At 33.7% G+C, this 17,842-nt stretch overlaps 1 protein-coding gene across 1 annotated transcript in view; it reads left to right on the top strand.

Annotated features, from left to right (window-relative positions):
• FAM241A (family with sequence similarity 241 member A) overlaps positions 1–17,283 on the top strand; it is a 37,501-nt gene extending 20,218 nt beyond the window's left edge. Inside the window, exon 2 of the mRNA XM_081303580.1 lies at positions 11,043–17,283. Within this exon, the coding sequence (XP_081159706.1) occupies positions 11,043–11,288 (246 nt within the window). The 3' untranslated portion in view covers positions 11,289–17,283. The remainder of the gene's footprint in view (positions 1–11,042) is intronic.
• Positions 17,284–17,842: the final 559 nt, after the last annotated feature.

Below are 17,842 nucleotides of genomic sequence, written 5' to 3'. Positions count from 1 at the left end.
GACAGAAAATCTTGAAAGCAGTAAGGGAAAAACAACTCATCACATGTAAGGGAACCCAATAAGATTAATAGCTAACTTCTCATCAGAAATGAATGAGGGAAGTAAAGAAAGAGATTGAGAAAAAAACAGAAGTCAGTAAACTACAATAAAGTAGAAAACAGTGAAGTTGAAAAATAGTCAATGGGACTAGTTGAATAAACAAGTTAAAAGAAGTTATAGCAGGAAGATTTTCCAGTTGTTCATTTACTCCTTCAGTAAGCTTCAGTTCACAAATTGCTATGCTATCCACAAATTATTTCCCTTTTACTTGGTGTGCACCCTGTAATGTTTACTATAATAAACTTACCTTCCTTATCATGACTTCCCTAGGCTCACATTATTGAGGCTGGCATTGTTGTATAGGGAAAGCCAACCGAAGTGACAAGAAGAAATCAAACCTATTTTTACTCTGTATTCTTTTGTGTTGTCTGAATTTACAATGGCCATTCATCCAGGTATTCTTTTGTAGTTTTTAAGAACAACATTTATAAAGTTCTATCTAAAAATGTCCAGTTGCATAACTCCTATTAATTATTTAATATTAATATATTCTTCAAATTCATTATTGCTATAACCAAATTAATGAGGAAGTCATGAACACTACAGTTAAGCACACAGGCTTTGGAATTAACTAACAGCACTCACTATAATAATTGAAGATTAAATGACATAATGAATGTAAAGTACTTAAAACAATACATAACATTAGATTAATGGTGGCTTATTATTTTATTGTATTTATCATCTTTCATAGTCAGACTCTTAGTTTCAAGTGACAAAAATTCATCTCCTACTAGAGCTTACAAAATAGGAAGTTATTGGCTCATGTTATTAAAAAAACAGAAATAGATGTGCTTGTTGAATCTAAGTATTCATATCAACAAGACTCTGTCTCTATTCATTCCTTGGCTTGACTTTATTTTGGTTTCATGCTTGTTAAGCTTTAACAAGCTTTCCTCTCATGGTAATAAAATGTCCTATATCTTGCTAGCTAACTAATTATGCTTTTTTAAAAAATGTCTCTTTTTCAAAGGAACCCAATAGAAAAGTTTTGGGTAGTTTGCAGAAAAGTTGTGGGTAGTTTTCACTGTTCTTCCATGGGTTACATGCTCACTCCTTAGCTAACCATGTGTCCAGGAAAATAAAATTTTTTTATTGTACAGGCCATTAGCTGGTATATGAGAACATCTTCACCCAACACATGGACCAAGAGTGAGTAAGAAAATGATTTCCCCAAAGGAAAATCAAGGTATTATTAGTAGAAGAAGGTAGAATAAATAGTAGGCAAGTTAAAGTAGCTGATTCCCAACATGGCATATGTGGTACCATATAGTAATACAACAAAATGTTGTGATTTTGCTCACAGGAAAACAGTTGAAATTGAATCTTAAATTGTCGTTCACTCAGGAAAAGCAGTAACTTGTGCTCTTCTATAAGGAAAGAAACAGAGGTTCTACCATATTAATGTATTCAGATTGTTCTATGGTAAGGATGTTGCATTAAAAAGTAAACAACCTCAATTTCTATATAATTGTCATAACACTTGAAGAAAAATACAACTGAATTTAATTATCATGAGAAAAAGTATCTCTAAGGCATTAATTGTTTCAGTCAGGATGGTACAATAGAATAGAAATAAAAATCACAAGACATTAATTCTACAAAAATATAGTAACAATAGTATTCACAATAAGCACTCATGTATCTGGTATATCTTTTCTAATGTTATTATCACAGTAACTCTATGAGGCAGATATTATTATACTCCTTTTATAAATGAGGAATCTGAGGATCAGTGGTTATTTATATTTGCCCTGTGTAACACAGCTGATAACTGAAGGATTTCATTCTGTCCTGTCTGCTTCCAATGCAGGTGGTTTTTTGTTAATGGGCTGTGTAACTTAATCTTTATTTCATGTTTCTCAAGCAAGACTTTGATTTAATTGTCTCTAAGGATTCTTCTCTAAAATCCCATGATTACTTAAGAGTTCACCTTTAGTTTGTCATCTTTAATTTTTGAATGCCTATTAAGAAAGATTTCTAATCAGTTAGAATACCCTTTTATTTTTATGTCTTGTTTTCAATAGTGAACAACAACAACAAAAAGAATAATATCACTCTTTTTTTATTAGCTCCACATGACAGTACAATGATCTTGACAATTCATATATTTGAATCAAATGGGGTATAATTTCTCATTTTTCTGATTGTACAGGTTGCAGAATCACATTGGTCATGCAGTATAATATCACTCTTTTTGTGAGGATACTTTTCAGTGTGCATGTCATAGTTAGTACTCTGTATAACCATGAAGGAAACTATTCAATTGACAAATGTTCTTCACTGGGGTCTCACAAAAAATAAAATTTGGCAGAGACACAAAGTAATTAATGTTGGAACAGGAGAAGAAAGCTCCATCTGCTTTTCAGCTCTAGGGTACTATTTTATGTTTGAAACGTTATGTGTGTGCGCGCGCGCGCGCGTGTGTGTATGTGTGTGTGTGTGTGTGTGTGTGTGTGTGTGTGTGTGTGTATTATTGCAGTTGTGCCAAGCATATCTCCTCTTTCTTGGAGTCTTTTTTTTGACATTCAAATCTAAATTCTTCTAAATACTTACACTATGAAAATGCACTTATCTGCTACAAATAGCTTACCTTATTTAAATTTTTATACAAGAGCCAAATAAAAATTGGAGCAATTTTTTTGTTTGAAAAACTTACTTTAAACTGTGAATAAAAATATAAAGCAAAAATGATACTGGTGTTCAGTTTGCTGTATTAAGTGTACTCATTCTGTATGAAATCAAAATGTGAAAAAAGAGAGAATATGTTACCATAGCTTTTCTTTTTTCAGAAATGAAATACATAAAATTTATCTGAAAATTGAACAGCATTAGATAGGTATTACCTATTAATAATATAATTATACTGGAGGAAGTACAGTATGGGAATTCATGGTGTGGTCCTAGAGTACGAATATCTGGATTCATATTACAGATCCTTCAGTTAGTATAAGTCAATGTCCACACCTTTTACTCCTTTGAAACTTCACAGTTTTCTCATCTATAAATAGAAATAATAATGCCTTGGGATGATCAAACAAGATAATGCATGTAAAGTGCTATACCTGGTAATAGTAGGCACTCAGTGTTTGCATTTCAACTATACCATTAATTATACTACCACTACTACTATTACTCAATTACAAACATCTGAGAAAGATTAAGGGACCCAAAATTCTGTCTGTTTCTATTAGTCTCTGCTCTTAAGGTGCAATGGTGTAGGAATTAAAGCTGAGCATGTATATTTTAGCTCACTGCTCTTATATCTTATAATTTAGTCTAGAATTTATAAATACTTGAAAAAATTTACAACTGGCTCATGGGAAAGTAAAATGAATATTGATGTTACATTTACGTTTGGGCTTTATTATTGCTTAAAGTTATTATTATTATGGAATATTTCTGTTTTCCATTCAGCAAATAATTATTATAATCCTACACTAGGCTGTGTAGAGTGTACTAAGTACGTACGTTAAAATATATAACACATAATTAAAACATGGCTCCTGCCTTTATTGACCTTAATAAATTCAAAACTAGAGACAGTAAATAATAATAATAATAGTAAATAATTTTACAATTAAATACTTCGGTAGGCAGAATAATTATCTCCCAAAGATGTCCAAAATCAAATCCTCTGAACTGTGAATATGATAACTTAACATGGCAAGAGGTCTTTTACTTGTGTGATTAAGTTGAAGGACCTTGAAATAGGGAAAGTATCTTGAATTATCCACATGGGCCAAACCTAATTACATGGGTCCTTAAAAACAGAGAACCTTTTTCTGCTGTAGTCACAGGGAAATGTAAGTTGCAAAAGAAGAGTCAGATGCAGCATTAAATTTGGCTTTAAATTTGGAGGAAGTTGTCTAGGAGCCAAGGAAGACAGGTAGCCTTTAGCAGTTGGAAAAGTTAGATAAATAGGTTCTATCCTAGAGCCTACAGTAAGAAACTAAATTCTGCTGACATGAACAGAACTATAAAATAATACATTTGGGTAGCGTTAAACCACTAAATTCGTAATACTTTACTGATATTAAAGGAAATCAGAAGTCAGCAAAAATAGATATTGCCCCACCCTATGGAGCTTGTAATACAATTAGAAAACATTAATCAAATAATCACACACATTTGCATTAAATGATAATTCATTGAAAGAGCGTTATATGCTGCTATGAGATGGAGGTAAGGCTTAAACTGAGAATGAAAGAAAACTTTCCTTAATTAAGCGAAGAAGAAAGGAAAGAGTGTCTTAGGCAGAGAAAACAGCTTGTGCAAATCCCCATAGCAGGCAACAGCATGAACTACCCAAAAAGCTGAAAGAAGGATCGTACGACTGAACAGAAAGACAGAGAGAGACTGATGACAGAATGAGGCCATAGAGTCAGATAAAAACCAGACTAAGCAAGACCTCATAGATCATGTTAAAGATTTTTAGCCTTATCTTAAAAGCAGGCTGGAGGTTCACAATTGGATTTGCAGTTTGACAGGATCACTCTGGCTGCAGTGCAGTTTACATATTATAAGGGAGCTAATGGATGTGTGCTAGAGCAGGGATAGGAACTATTGAAATAGTCAAGGGGAAAGATGGTAGTAGATTGTTTCAGGGTGATAGCAGTAGATTGAATAATCCGAACATTTTAGGGATATTTAAAAGGTTAATTTAAAAAAAAAAAAAAGATAGAGATGAGCAGAATGTGGAACTTATAAAGAGGGAGGGAATCCACTGAAACAGCACCTCTTTCGTACTCATCATCCAGACAGTATGTCATTGTAAATAGGAACTTCTAAAAATTACTGAATTATATTCTCTTTCGATATCTGCATGAGACAGACTAGTAAAAGCAAAATGTTGTTACTTATTGGAGTAGTTTTATGTCACTACAGGCATTTCATTCTCTCTAACCATATCCACTACTCACTCAAGTGATAATTTCCTAATACAATTTTCCTGATTTCTGTATCTTTGTATTCAGATACAAAGATACCAATTTGTCATTTTTATAAACGTTTTAAAAAAACGTAAAAATACACCAACTGATGGAAAGAAGGGAGGATCAAATTCAGTGATCATAACCATGCAGGTCTTTATCTCAACTTATCTCAACTGTCATTTCTACAGTGGAATGCTGGCACTAGATGCTAAGAAACTGTAAGAACCAATTGTTAATTTTTCAGGAACTTTGTAAATTACCTGTTGGTAACTTGAAATTGGCCACAATGGGAGTCCTAACACATGAATTGGAAAACACTGTAGAATTGGCAAATTTTAAAAACCTCCTCCCTCTCCCATCAAAGCCTATTGTTAAACAAACAGCACACACTGTTTGTACACTGTAAAACTGTGATGCTTGAAGGGATAGTTTGGTATAAAAAATACTAATAAAATAATATTAATAAAAAATACTAATGAGATTGACTATAGTCTCACAGATTTAAGAATATTGCCCATTTTCTTTCCCATGTTTTCTAGTGTCATCTTTAAATCAAACCACCTGTTCAGAATTATTGCTGGATCTTTTGATGTTTCTACAGAACTTGTGAAGATGCATTACTTTTAGGCATTCTGATTTTACTCTTCCAAATTCTAATTTTACTCTTCTCCATTAGATTGTCCAAATTAAGAAGTGCTACAGTAAAGTGACAAAATTTAAGTAATTATTTAATCTGGTTGATAGGTATATAGGAGTTCATAGTACTATTTTTCTCTAAATTTGTGTGCACTTGAAGATCTTTATAATAATAATAAAAAAAGAAGCAGATATAATAGTCAGAGCTTGCCTAAATTTGTCCTTACTGGGTCTTCTACTTCTAGTCTTAATCCCACCAAGTGTTTTTATATTCTTTTTTTTTATTTGTTCTTTTTAGTTATACATGACAGTTAAGTATATTTTGACAGTTTTGTACAAGCATGAAACACATCTTATTTTAATTAGGACTGTCTTGTGGTTGTACATGGTGTGGAAATTCACATGGTATATTCATATGTGTACATAGGAAAGTTAAGTCAGATTCATTCTAGTACCTTCCCTGTTTCTGTCACCACTCTTTCCCCTTCATTCTCCTTTGTCTAATCTAATGAAGTTCTGTACTTCCCCTCTCTACCCTCCCATGTTATGGGTTAGCATCCATATATCAGGGGAGGAAAAACCTTCAGCCTTTGGTTTTTGAGGACTGACTTATTTCACTTAGCATGATATTCTCCAGTTGCATTTATTTACCAGCAAATGCTATAATTTCATTCTTCTTTATGGCTAAGTAATATTCCACTGTGTGTGTGTGTGTGTGTGTGTGTGTGTGTGTGTGACACTTCTTTTATCCATTCATCTGTTGAAGGGCACCTAGGTTGGTTCCATAGCTTGACTATTGTAAATTGAGCTGCTGTAAACATTGGTGTGGCTGCATTACTATAGAATGCTGATTTTAAGTAATTTGGGTATAGAACAAGGAGTGGAATAACTGGGTCAAATGGAGGTTTGATTCCAAGTTTTCTAAGTAATCTCGATACTACTTCCAGAGTGCTTGTACCAATTTGCAGTCCCCACCAGAAATGTGAGTTTACCCTTTTCCCCACATCCTTGCCAACATTTATTCTTGATAATTTCCATTCTGACTGGACTGAGATGAAATCTCAGTATAGTTTTAATTTGCATTTCTCTAATTGCTAGAGATGGTGAACATTTGTAATAAATTTGTTAGCTGATCATATTTCTTCTGTGAAATGTCTGTTCAGTTCCTTTGCCCATTTATTAATTGGGTTATTTGTTTGTTTGTTTGTTTGTTTTTGGTGTTAAGTTTTTTGAGTTCTTTAAATATCCTGGAGATTAATACTCTGATTAATGCTGTATCTAAGGTACACCACCAAGTGTTTTGAGAAGAGCTGTTTCCTCACCTGGCCTCTAGTGGTTAACTCATCCCCTACTCTGATTTAAGTGTAACACCTACTTCCTCCCCTGAAAAATGCAGGAGGATTTGTACATTTAATTCATTTTACAAAGAGTTTAAAATAAATCTTCAGAGAATACCTGTCGTATCACATTAGGGTACTTTCTTTGTACTAAAACCACAAAACTACTGAAAAAAAAAGTCTTAAAGAGCTTCAGTAACAAAAAACAAAGTACAATGTGCATATAGATTATAAGAAATCAAGAGTTATAAAAAATAACTTTAATTAAAAAGTGAATAAAAAGAAGCCAGAAATAATATCAATAATGCTAAATACTTGAGGAGTAGAGAGAGATGAGGGATTAGAAGAATTATAAGCTAAAGACTTAAGATTCTACCCTAAAGAAAAGAAAGGCTTAATATCAGTTAGAACAAATTGTCTTGCTGTAGTGTATTATCATGAAGCACATAAAAGTACAGGATGATGAGAAACAAAAATTAGCCCAATCATAGCTTAATGGGAAAAGTGAAAAATAATGTATAAATCAAGTTTTTAAAAAAGGGGAGATGAAGGGCTGGGGCTATGGCTCAGCGGTAGCGCACTTGCCTGGCATGTGTGAGGCACTGGGTTTGATTCTCGGCACCACATATAAATAAAGGTCTATCAACAACTAAAAAATAAAACTAAAAATTTTTTTAAAAGAAGAGATGAACATATAAATTATAACTTTAAAGAAAATTATAAGATTTAGAAAAGAATCATAAATCCATTTTATGGATTAGAAAACTGAGACACAGGAAATCAGGAGAAGATCACTCAGCTAAATTAAGTTTTGCAGCCTGGTTTTAAACTCCCTGGATAATTTTATAGCACATTGTTTTTCACAAGCCCTTTCTGATGAAAATTAAAATCAATCCCTTGTGGTATCTTACATTTTAAAAAACTTACTAGTATGTGGAAAAAGTCCACTTCTTAAGTCATATTGAAAATCACTTTGTCAGACTATTTCTAACAAGAAAAATTCCATTCTCTCTTCCCTTAAAGATGTATTTTTAAACTGTAATACAGAATAGAAAATAAGACATTGTAAAGACCTTTTGTGTGTGTGTGTGTGTGTGTGTGTGTGTGCGCGCGCGAGCCAGGGATTAAACCCAGGGTGCTTAACCACTGAGCCACATCCCCAGCCCCTCTTTTTTTTTTTTTTTTTTAATTTTGAGACAAGGCCATGGTAAGTTGCTGAAGCTGGCTTTAAACTTCTACCTCAGCCTTCTAAGCAGCTGGGATTACAGGCATGTGTTCAGCAAGCCCTCCTATTTAAAATGAAAAAAATATATATTTTTAGTTATTTATGGGTAGAAGACTAAAATGATCCAGATAAAGGAATGTAAGTTTGATTCAGGTGTGAAGAACGCCTTACGACTTCCTCAAATTTATTAGCACTTTGTGGCAGCTCCTTGTCCAAGTTAAGAAATGCTACAGTAAGGTGGCAGAATTTTAGGAGTGATTAAATCTGGTTGATAGGTATGTAGGAATTCATTGTGCTATTTTCTCTAATTTTGTGTGTGCTAAAAGTTTTATAATTAAAAAAGAAAAAAGAAGAAGCAGGCTGCAACAGTGAGAGTTGTCCCAAGAAATCCCTTCTTCCTTTTCCACCTATGCAGTGTTGCTTTGGTTCCTCTGTTGGCAGAGCCTAACAGGGAACCAGAAAATTTTGCAGAATTCCGAAGGGAAGATATATTAGTCAGTTTTTCATTACCTAAGGAAATACCTAAGACACCCACTTGTTTTAATAATTAGCTTTACTTTCCTTCGGCCTGCACAGCATATTTATGTGAAACCTTCCTTGTTTTTATGTGAAACCCTGTGTCTACAGGTTTTTTAAAATATGAGTAATTCTCTATCTTACAGCTACTGTGAATAATATGAGCAGGGTTCAATAATTATTTGAATCATGCCTCCTAAAAAACTTAGCTTTAATGTTATAATTACATCAGCTACATGACATGGTTTTTCTTTTATGATTGCACTACAGTCTAGTGAGGAGATTGAAAGCATACCATTACTTTAACAAAGATAATAAATAATTTTTAAATAGGTGTTCAAAAAGAAAAGCCAGAAATAAAACACTAAGGTAGTGATTTTCAAAGGATGATCACCATAACAGCATCATAAACATCACCTGGAAATTTCTTTGAAGGGCAAATTTTTAGACTCCAAGCCTCACCCCGCTGACTTACTGAATTAGAAACCTTGGTAATGTGCCCAGCAATCTGTGCTTTAACAAGAAATCCCAGGGACTCTAATGAATGCTAAAGTTTAAAAACCACTGCACCAAGATGTCATAGTGACAGCAGCAGCAGCCAGAAGCAGCCACCACTCCAAGGACTGGGGCAGTGAAGAAAAGAGATAAAATTTCTAAAACTGAGGAGATTGAGGAAAGACCTCCGTGCAACTGAAACACAAACTTCTGAAAACGGGTAATTGCTTACTAGGTAACAGTGTCTATGATTTCAGAAAAGGAACAGCATAGACGTGGGAACCAAATATCTGAGGAAGGGGTAACCATGAGTTGGAACTGATATCTAAAGAATGCACATTGATACAGATTCTAGAAGTACTGAGAGGCTTCCAAATTGCAATCAGTTACTGCTACTGGAAGGATTTATCACTGCCAAAGTGAAGAACTGTCACTAGAGAGACTAACAGGATTAAGAAATCCATCCAAAGCCAACAAAAGAGCAAATCCTTTTTTCTTTCATCATCTATGCAGTGTTGCTTTAGTTCCTGTATTGGTGGAGACTAACAGGGAACCAGATATTTTTGCAGAATTCCAAAGAGTGGGTATATTAATCAGTTTTCATTACTATAAGAAAATGCCTAAAACGGAATAAGTTTTTAAAGAAATTTGCTCACAATTCTGGATGCTACATGGCATGGTGCAGGCTCTGATGTGGGCTCCCCCTTGACTACATCACCTCAAGGTGGATTGCTTCACTGGAGCACATTCTGGAAGAAGAAATACCTTAATTGAGTATACCTGAACATTTTCTGGGGCACTGACTTTGACTTTGGCCTTAGTTGTTTCTCCCAATGAGATTAATTGCTGCAGCCCCGTTGGCTGGGCAAAATAACGGGGGGGGGGGGGGTGACGATAAACTTGTGTACATTGATACAGCAGGAGTGGGAGCCGTTTATTGTAGGACAGGAGGGGTATATATACATTCCACACAGCTTATCTTAATTAACACAAACTAGATACAGCAGTCAACCAATAAGGAATCTCCACACTTAATGGCTCGCTGGCGTTACTTCACAAACCACTCCCTCTGGCAAAATGCCAGGCGCCATCTTGACTTGTTTACAGACCCTAACAATTAATAAAAGGCATTTAGGACCTTTGTAGTATTTGAAGAGGAAACTATGCAAGGGCTTACCCCCAAAGTCTGCCTAGCTAAGACTAAGCCTGAAAGATCACAACAATAATGGCGGGGGGTTGCTTAATAGTAACAACAAAATATGCTCCAGTCATCTGAGTCTCAGTTCATTAAAATCTTGATGTCAAAGGAATGAACTAAAAAGAAGCTTAACAGGACCAAGTAATCAGAAGCCCTCCCTTACAAAACAGGGAGTGGCTGAAAAGGTTGCTCTGAAAGCATGGTCACTGACAAGAGATACAAACATGGTTCTTCATTTAAGCAATCATCTTTGTGCAGTTCCAGGAAACTAAAAAATAAATGGAAATGAATCATCTGTTTCCTTAGTTTTGTAAGTCAGTGTTGTGGTAGTTGCAGGTTCCGTTTGTGTTTATTCCATAGAAATCAATGAATTAGTATCTTTTATATTCTTGAAAGGTGGGTACAAACATAGTATTCTGTGTGTCAGTTAAAAAGAACATATCATTGTATTAAATTAATGTGATTTATAGAATGATTATCAGATGTATACCTACTGTTTTGAGAGGTGAAGAACTATAAAATAGTTGTTATTCTTGAAGTCCTTTACATAGTTCCCATTTTATGTTCATGTTTTGTTTTTTCTTTCTTTTTTGTTCTTTAAGGATATTGAAGAATCACAAAACCACACTGGTGATTCTGTTGGAGATGACTACAAAAAGATGGGAACACTTTTTGGTGAATTGAACAAAAGCCTCCTCAACATGGGCTTCACAAGGATGTATTTTGGAGAACGAATTGTGGAACCAGTAATAGTCATTTTCTTTTGGCTCATGCTGTGGTTCCTTGGCCTACAAGCCCTTGGACTAGTTGCTGTCCTTTGCCTTGTCATTATTTATGTGCAGCAGTAAAACTTGGCCGAATGAATTGTTAGTGGACATTCATTAGCCATGTATGTAATCAATGAAGTTATACATTTGAAGGCCAAAAAGGTTTGCCCTATTTCAGGTTGTGTGCTGGCTGTTTTGTAATTAAATCTATAAGTATCTTGTTTAAAGCTAAACTCAACTCTTGATTATAACAAAATTAAATATATATTTTGAATAGAAATTAGCTTATTCAAAACTCTTTTTTTCACTACTGTGATCTGTACCCACATTTAGACACCTCTAGCCCCATGCCGAATTTTAATAACACCACCAAACAATGATCATAGGATATTGAGTTCAAATTAAGCAATATAGTTATTAGAAAGAGTTCCAATAAAATACTTGGAGGAAAAAGGAGGAAACAAGCTAAACATAAATTTTAATTGGAAAATTGTTCCACCCCCCACCTCTATCAAATAATCCCATACTATTTGGGAATTAGTTCTATTTCTATTGTCCCTGCTTGGCCCAAACAAAGGTAAATAATATGTATATACACTACCTGAATATTGTGGTGAAGATGTATAAAGCTAGCATATTTTCTGAAGACTGAAAAGGATATGTTTATTGTTCCTGGGGAAAGTTCTCAGGTTGAATATAAGTTTTTTATAATGCAACAATTGGACCTGGAATTTCTCCAGTATATCATTTGAAGTTTTAGACAATTTTGGTGCTAATTACTTTTTGTGAGTTTTTTTAAATGTTTCATAAACCAGGCCTATAGTTGGCTATACCCTATGGTAATGCATATTTTCTTGTATATAACAAGTTGCATATTTTTCCTAGAGAGACATTTTCAAGTGCATTTTTTTCAATTATTTATAATTTTATAGTTCTTTTATAACAATTATTTTAAGATTTAAAACAATGTATTTCCTAGCTTGGCATGGATTTTCTCCCCCAGAAAATTGTTCTGTATTTTACTATATTGTTCTAAGAAAAAAAAAAATCAGCTCGTTTTTGCTTGATGTCTGTATTAGAAAGTACCATATTACAGTATAAAATTAGATACTTAAATTTGGAAATAACCAGCCAATTCTAATATTCTTCTAAGGCTAAAACCAAGTCAGTAATTGGTTAGCTATGTGTTTAGTGTGTCTTAATTCAGCACTGCAGGGTTTGATATTTAAATAAGCATTTTTAAAAAATACATTTTGGAAGTGGAAATGGCTTTGATGATATTTTGGATTTCGTTAGAGAACCTAAAATCTTTATACTTTCATCTCAAAGACTATTTAAACAAGGGACAGGTAGTTAACATAATTATCTAGGAATTCCAGTTAAAAAAGGAAAATAGGACTCTGGGGCATTTTTATCTTGGGTAGGTCAATAACTACTATATGTAAAGTGTTTAATATTCTACTTTATAAAGTTTTTACCCAATCCAGTTTTTAAAATTATTCTGTGAATTCTCAGTGTCTTCCATTCTGAAGCAGAAAATAATGAAAAACATTGAACTTACATTTCTAAAATCAGACAATACTAAACAAAAACACCAGTCAGGGGCACTAAAATGTATTGTACATTTGTTTGTGTAAATACAGGCCTTTTAAAATTGACTTTTAAAAAACAGAAGACTTTGTATATTTCATTGTGTTTTTATTGGGTCTGCAGTATTTTTATAGTAAACTTTATGAGCTCAGTGTAAGTGCAAGTTGTTTGAAAAGGTGTTTTCATTTGTGTACAATAGAAGTTAGAAGATTTTGTATATCTGCATAAAATATTAATAAGTAATTTTTTTCTAATGTTACCAGGGATTTTAATTTCCCTTTGGAATACAAAAAGACGTTGTCTACATAATAAATAATATGGTTCCACCAGTACCTACTGTTGAAAATATTTTAAAAGGAAGTTTTAATATACTAAATATTATTTAGTATACTGTCAATACTTTGCATCTGCACACTGGTGTTAATAGGGTATTATTAAATTATATAAAGAAATAAGAACTATTTTGCTGCTCTTCTTTCTATATATGTTATTGGTTTGATATGGGAAAAAACTAGTTATTTGATGGAAATAAAATATTTTCTTTTGTGAAATATTATAATATAGATTGTACTGATATCCTAAATGAAATTGGTAAAATTTCTTTGGTTCATGGTATAAAAAAAGTAGATTGAAAATTATTCTCAATCATTTCAATGGCAAATATAAGCCATTTATAGAAACTGTTGTTGCTTATGAATAAAGAAATAGAAGTTACAATGCTAAGGCCATTAGATTATTAATGTATACATCACCATGATGTCAGCCCTCAATTCAAAGAAAAGGTCAAAATCCAGAAATAAACTGACTATACACATGAGTAATCAATTTTCTTTAAAGTAAATCTGAATATTTTGTAGAATTCAGTCCTTTCATATATTGCTGTCTTATACAAAGTGTTTTCTTTTATCTGTTTACCAGTTACATCTTTCTTAGTCCAAGTGTGTGCTGGAGCCAGCTTGCACTAGCTTATGGGAACAAATTGTGTACATTTTTTTTCTTTTCTGCCTTTAATGATATCAAGCTGGTAGCTTAAATTGGCTGTGGTGGGAGTATTTATACCATAAAAATTGACAAACACTATAAATCAAGGTTTATTTTTGTTTTTGTTTTTGTTTTCTGAGAAGTCAGTTGTTAAAAATACATCAACACACCACTGATTAGTCACCCCTAGAGGCCATGTTTCCATTTTCATCCAAAACTGTATCTTGATCTTTCCCATGTGAGGATTAGGGGCCATAGTTATCTTCTGAAACATGTTTCTATGAATCATGTTTTGATCAGAGAAAAATCTGGGTTGTCACTGAGCTGGAAACCCATGAAAGACTCTCCAGGCAATCAGAAAAAGATAGGTTACAGAACTGTTGAAGCACAAACCACAGTATAAGTAAAGGTCTGTTGTGATATAAATTCAAAATAGAACTAGACATTGAGCAATCAAGGGACATTTGGTGTGTAGATTATATTTTAAATTATTTTATAAATGTTTATTTCAGGTTACTTAAAATTCTGTCATTATTGGTTTATGTCTTTACAAGGTAAAGGAAAAGAAAAGTCAAGTAATACTTTTATACCTGTTAGTACATCTAGTACTAATAAACAAATTAAGGCTTAAGAATTATTAGTGGATATGGGGGCCTTTCATAACTCCTATTTCTATGCCTAACACTTAATTTTTGGTGTTCCTAGGGGTCAGATCAACAGCCTGTTCTCTCATCTCTCCACACATCACCTAGGACAATGTCACCCCTACCATGGTTTCAGTTGCCATTTACATACTAACAATTCCTGAGCTGCATCTCCAATTCAGAACAGAGTGCTGGACGGAATAAAAAAATTCATCCATGTATTTGCTTGCCCAATATTTGCCCCTGGTTATCCCATAATATTTCAAATTAAGCCTCTCCAAAAAAGAGGAGCTCAGCATCCTTCCAAATCCTTTCTGCCTGTAATTCCTTTCTCAGCAAATGACATATTCCTCTTATCCATGTTCAGATAGGAATTGTTCCTGTCATCTTTAACTCCTGTTTCCCCTACACTCCCCACATATAAAAATTATCAACTCTTCTCTATTTTATTTCTAAAAAAATTATTTTACCTTCCTACTGCACTTCCTACTGCATCACTAACCTCATCCATTACCACCAGCATCTTATCTGGAATGCTATCTTAGAATCCTGATTAGAATCCATATAGTTACAGTAATGTTTCTAAAATAAAACTCTAATCTCCTTAGCCTAAAGGTTTTTAATGGCAGCTTGTTACCATTATGATAAACGTCTTATTCCTTCATACATTTTACAAGCCCTTCATGAAATGTTTGTTTTGAAAGAGGCATGCTTTCTTACTTCCCAAACTTTGTATATACTTTCCCTTCTTTCTTTAACCTTGCCTCACCAGAATGACCTATATCTGCATACCCTTAAGTCCTCAACTTGGACATCATGTCCTCCAGGAAAACTCTGACTCCTTTAAATCTAGTTTTAGTTTCTCTCTATGTGTTTGCTTCCTCATCATGTGGAACTCAGTACTTTCCCTATTAGCACTTCTCATGCTATATTGTAATAGCCTATTTGTCAGCTTCCTCCATTAGACAATAGACTTCACAAGAGCAGAGAACATGCCTGTCATGTCCACAATTGCATTGTCAGTGCCAAACACAATGCCAATGTCTTGGCTGGGCACAGAATCACGAGCCACCACACACCTTGTAGATTCAAACAGCAATTCTTTATTCCCGAACTCACACCGGCCTCTACACACCATCTGGGGAAATCCAAGTTCTGCCGCCGCCCAATTCACCTACTCCACGAGGCTCTTTTCCCAAAATACTTTCTGAATCTCACGAGAACTCAATGGGAGCTCAGGTAGCAAGAACGCCCTATTTCCAGCAGCAATAATCTTCAACCTCCAACTTCCCTAAAACCCATATTGTCTTAAACCGGGAACGCCCTAAACCCAAGGACAGGGATACTTCCTCAAACCTGATCAGCTCTAAACCCGGATCCGCCCTGGTCCTTGAGCAAGGTCACCTTACATGCAATGTCAACAGCGAAATTCCAAGGCAAGTCCATTTAACATGGGGTACGCTGGCAAGGAAATTCCGATGCATCATTCCTACTTGGCAATGGCCCTCAGCGTCCTGGCACATGATATGTGCTCAAAATATTTGTCAAATAAATAAACTAACTTTGTTTATTTGTGTTTTAATGTTCTTCCCATGGTCCATTAACAAAGAAGATCTACAGTTGGTTGTACTTTACTATTCTTTGACTCCAAAATATATTTTTGTGTATAGAGTGGTCTGCTGTATACATTATAATTTTTAAGGGTTACTCACTTTTGATGGAAGAATATTGCTATTTGCATATATGTATACAGTATTGCTATATACACTTAAATTTTTTTTAGGAGAAAATGTATTGTTGTTGGGCTAGGTCAATGCACTATTTCTCCAGAAAGAGAGTTTTACAATACATATGGTCACTGATGCTACTAAAATTTCATATTTTTGCAGTATTTTCAATAGACCTTTATCTATTAAACTTAAATTAAAAAAAAATAACTCTAGCTGTAAGCAGGAATTCTTAAGTATTTAAGCTTGGTATTTTAGGTTCTATAATAAATTCACTATTACCTTGGAGCCTAATAGCCCAGACTTTATATGTTACATAACATGTGTATAAAAGTACTTTGTTATTCTTTCTAATAAATAAGACTCTTTTACAACCCTGCATTCTGAGTATCTCTTTTGACTACCTATAGCATGTCCTAATCTGTTAATTGCTGCCACATTGAGTTTGAAATGACCAAAGCAACAGCACACCTGAAATTGACTAGATATGTGTGCTTTCCTCGTCTCCATTGCTGAAGTACAAAGCCAAGGCCTGATGTGTGTAGATGGCCTCTCAGGCAATAGAGAATTAGGAAAATCAAGAAAGATCAAGATCAGCCTCTGCCTCCAAGTTGTATTTCTTTTCTGTTGCCTTGACTATTGTATAAGTTAGAATTATTGAGTGAATTCTGTTGAAGCGAATGAAAATCCAGAACATTAGCATTCAAATATCTACAAAGTTCAAGTTATCTCTCCAGCAATTAAAGTCTACCATTTAATTTTTCATCAACTTAATTAATTGGGAATTTCCTTGACAATTGTCCAAACCACCACAAAAAACAGTGACTTTCATCTTAAACTGGGCCTTTTTATTATTGGCTTACCCCTGTATTACAGAGTTTAGTTGATTATGTATTTTTAATATGAAATGTTTTTAAATGGAAGAAATTAGAAGTGTATATATAATTTTACTTAATAACACCATAATTGACTTTAGACAAAAATCTTAGGAATTATTTTTCTGGGAGTAGAGGATTATTTATATTTGAGAATATATGCTGATCACTGAATGTCCCTTTCTGGTATGTCATAATTGTTTTGTTAGTTGTTTTCCTGGTGTTAAGAACATTAAAATGTAATATGTAATATTAAAAATAGCAATGATTTTATTATTTAATGCACTTTCCTATTTTAAGAGGTGTAGATTATGTTTATAATGTTTATAAATATGACATTAATAAAGTTAAGAAGAAACAATTACAAAAGGGAAACATGCCCCCTGGATATTGGTTTAAAAGATGAACTAAAATAAATTGGTCTTGCATAAAACATGGTTAATATGATAATTTTTCGTATTAGGTGAAGCATTTGTTTAATTGTGAAGCCAATGGCTTTAAAAGGTATTTTGTTTGTTTACTTTAAGTGAAATCTTACATGAATACCCAATAGACAGATGCTTCTCAACTTACCATGGTTATATCCTAACAAGTTCAATGTAAATACAAAATACCTTATGCAAGTGAAAAAAAAATGCATTTAGTACACTTAAACCTACATAACATCAGAGTTTAACAACAGCACACTATTGTTAACCCTCATAATTGCGTGACTGAGAAGTGTGGCTCACTGCCAGCACCTAACATCTCACGAAGAGTGTCATGCTCATATCGCTAGCCCAGGAAAAGATCAAAATTCAAAATACTGTTTCTACTGA

This window comes from Spermophilus citellus (genome assembly GCF_964194105.1).
Source record: "Spermophilus citellus genome assembly, chromosome: 8".
Lineage (NCBI taxonomy): Eukaryota > Metazoa > Chordata > Mammalia > Rodentia > Sciuridae > Spermophilus > Spermophilus citellus.
The sequence above is the reverse complement of the archived record's forward strand: the minus strand, read 5'-3'. Positions and strand labels throughout refer to the sequence as shown.